General features: G+C 52.2%; 1 protein-coding gene across 1 annotated transcript; it reads right to left on the bottom strand.

Annotated features, from left to right (window-relative positions):
* Positions 1-1,698: 1,698 nt before the first annotated feature.
* On the bottom strand, positions 1,699-2,697 carry LOC131571825 (olfactory receptor 14J1-like). The gene has a single exon (XM_058824592.1). The coding sequence runs from the start codon at positions 2,677-2,679 to the stop codon at positions 1,699-1,701; it is 981 nt and encodes a 326-aa protein (XP_058680575.1). The 5' UTR covers positions 2,680-2,697.
* Positions 2,698-3,067: the final 370 nt, after the last annotated feature.

The following is a 3,067-nucleotide window of genomic DNA, read 5'->3' as shown; positions in this document are numbered from 1 at the left end:
GAGACCATTGTGACATTGCAGGGCCTTGTGTAACCAAGGAGTTTCACCATTTTGACACTGCAAAACCAAAGAGAGCATTGGGGGACTCCAAAGCCCAGCAGAACCAAGGGGACATTGTGACACTGCAGGGCCTCATGGAAGCAAGGGGACATTGTAACACTGCAGGATCCTGTGTAACCAAGGGACCACTGTGACACGATGGAGCCTCAAGGAATCTGCAAGAACGTTGTGACACTGTGTGGCCTCGTGAAAACAAGGAGTCCATTGTGACACTGAGGGGAGTTGTAGAACCACAGAGACCATGGTGACAGTGTGGGACCTCATGTGACCATGGGACCATTGTGACACTCTGGGGCCCCATGGAACCAAGAGGCCACTGTGAAACTGCAACACCAATGAGAACATTGTGATACTCTGAAGCCCCATGGAACCAAGGAATCCATTGTCACATTTTGGACCCCCATGAAACCAAGGAGACCATTGTTTCTCTGCATGGTCTCATGGATCCAAGGAGACCAGTGTTACAATGCAGGGCCTGGGATAATCAAGAGGCCATTGTGACAATGAGGGGCCCCATGGAACACAGGACTTCTTTGCAGATGACGCCAAGCTGGATGTGAGTGTTGATCTGCTGGATGGTAGGAGGGCTCTGTACAGGGCTTTGGACAGGCTGGATCCAGGGCCCAAATCAAACAAGGTGAGGTTGAACAAGAGCAAGTGCTGGGTCATGCACTTTGGCCACAACAACCCCTGCAGCAGTACAGGCTGGGGACAGAGTGGCTGGAGAGCAGCCAGGCAGAAAGGGACCTGCAGGGAGTGATGGACAGCAGGCTGGACATGAGGCAGCAGTGTGCCCAGGTGGCCAAGAAGGCAAATGGCTCCTGGCCTGGATCGGGAATGGTGCAGCCAGCAGGAGCAGGGCTGCTGTACTCAGCATTAATCTGTCCCCAGCTCTGCACACAGACATTGCTGCTGCAGCTCCAGAGAAGGCAACAAAAGGGCATCTCTGCAGAAAACTCTGCTGGGAGATCCTTTAGTTCTATTAAAGCCACCAACAGTGCAGCTCCTCATTGACACAATTGGTGGCTCGAGGGAAGGTGGAGAAAAAAAAAAGAGAAATGGAAAAACAATGCTTTTATTTTATGGACAATATTGAAAAACTAAAACACAGGGGAAAAAAAGAACAAAGCCAAAAGAATTATCAAAGATTATTTATATTACAAATTATTTATATTATCTAATAATTATATTACTTAGCCTGTCCCTGCTGCAGCCCCGGCACTGCCACCCCAGGACTGTGCCCAGCCCCGAGAGCACTCAGGCCCTGCAGCAACACCAGGGCCACCAGGGCAGCGGGACAGGGCCACGGCAGCAGCACTGGCAACACCCAGTGCTGCTGCTGCTGGGCACAGCTGCTGTGCCAGCACTGATCTGCCCCCAGCTCTGCACACAGACATTGCTGCTGTAGCTCCAGAGAAGGCAACAAAACGGCATCTCTGCAGAAAACTTTGCTGGGAGATCATTTAGTTCATTTAAAGCCACCAACAGTGCAGCCCCTCATTGACACAGTCTGTGGCCACAAGGAAAGTGGAGAGAAACAAAATGAGAAATGGCACAAGGAATGGCTTTACATTGTTGACAATATGAAAATATTAAAACAAAGGAAACAGATCTCCAAAATGAAACCAACAAGAAGTATCAAAAATGAGTTTTATTACAAGTGGTTTGCAGAAATTGACCAACAGTTAAATGTTTCTGAAACCATGCAGTCATCAGTGTCCACACTGCAGCCTTGAGCTCCTGATTCCTCAGGCTGTAGATGAGGGGGTTCAGGGCTGGAGGCATCACTGCGTACAGAACTGACAGGGCCAGATTAAGGGATGGGGAGGAGATGGAGGGGGGCTTCAGGTAAGCAAATGCTGAAGTGCTGACAAAGAGGGAAACAACAGCCAAGTGAGGGAGGCAGGTGGAAAAGGCTTTGTGCCGTCCCTGCTTCGAGGGGATCCTCAGCACAGCCCTGAAGATCTGCACATAGGAGAAAACAATGAACACAAAACAACCAAATACCAAACAGACACTAAATGCAATGAGCCCAAGTTCCCTGAGGTAGGATTGGGAGCAGGAGAACTTGAGAATCTGCGGGATTTCACAGAAGAACTGGCCCAGGGCATTGCCCTGGCACAGGGGCAGGGAAAATGTATTGGCCGTGTGCATGAGAGCATTGAGAAAGGCACTGGCCCAGGCAGCTGCTGCCATGTGGGCACAAGCTCTGCTGCCCAGGAGGGTCCCGTAGTGCAGGGGTTTGCAGATGGACACGTAGCGGTCATAGCACATGATGGTCAGAAGTGAAAGCTCTGCTGAGATGAAGAACACAAAGAAAAAGACCTGTGCAGCACATCCTGAGTAGGAGATGTTCCTGGTGTCCCAAAGGGAATTGTGCATGCCTTTGGGGACAGTGGTGCAGATCATGCCCAGGTCGCTGAGGGCCAGGTTGAGCAGGAAGAAGAACATGGGCGTGTGCAGGTGGTGGCTGCAGGCTACGGCGCTGATGATGAGGCCGTTGCCCAGGAGGGCAGCCAGGGAGATGCCCAGCAAGAGGCAGAAGTGCAGGAGCTGCAACTGCCGTGTGTCTGCCAATGCCAGCAGGAGGAAGTGGCTGATGGAGCTGCTGTTGGACATTTTCTGTGTCTTGGCATGGGGATCTGTAAAAAAGTAATCATGGAATACTTGGGTTTGGAGAGCACTTTAAATATCCCAGCACAGCCTGTGGGCAATTTTCCTCCACTGCCTGCCCAGGGCTCTGCTGCCTGGAGCTGTCCCTGCCAGCAGCTGCTTCCCTGTGCCAAGGGCTGGGCCCTGCCAGTGCTACCAGAGCCAAGCCCAGCCCTGGGGGCTCAGCTCTGCCCTGCAGACCCCTCCCAGCTCTGGCACTGCCCAGGGGCAGCTCTGGCTCTCCAGGCTCTGATGGCTCTGTAAGAGCAACCCTGAGGAGGCTGAAAAAGCAAAACTGATGCAGCTTCTTGGGGGCCCTGTGCAGGTTTCTGTCACTGCCTGGCTTAGTAAGATC

Source organism: Ammospiza caudacuta, unplaced genomic scaffold (assembly GCF_027887145.1).
Source record: "Ammospiza caudacuta isolate bAmmCau1 unplaced genomic scaffold, bAmmCau1.pri scaffold_39, whole genome shotgun sequence".
Lineage (NCBI taxonomy): Eukaryota > Metazoa > Chordata > Aves > Passeriformes > Passerellidae > Ammospiza > Ammospiza caudacuta.
This window is presented reverse-complemented; position numbering and strand designations above follow the sequence as displayed.

Excerpts from the sequence above, each read along its gene's own strand:
- LOC131571825 (XM_058824592.1), bottom strand. The coding sequence starts at position 2,679 with ATGTCCAACAGCAGCTCCATCAGCCACTTCCTCCTGCTGGCATTGGCA.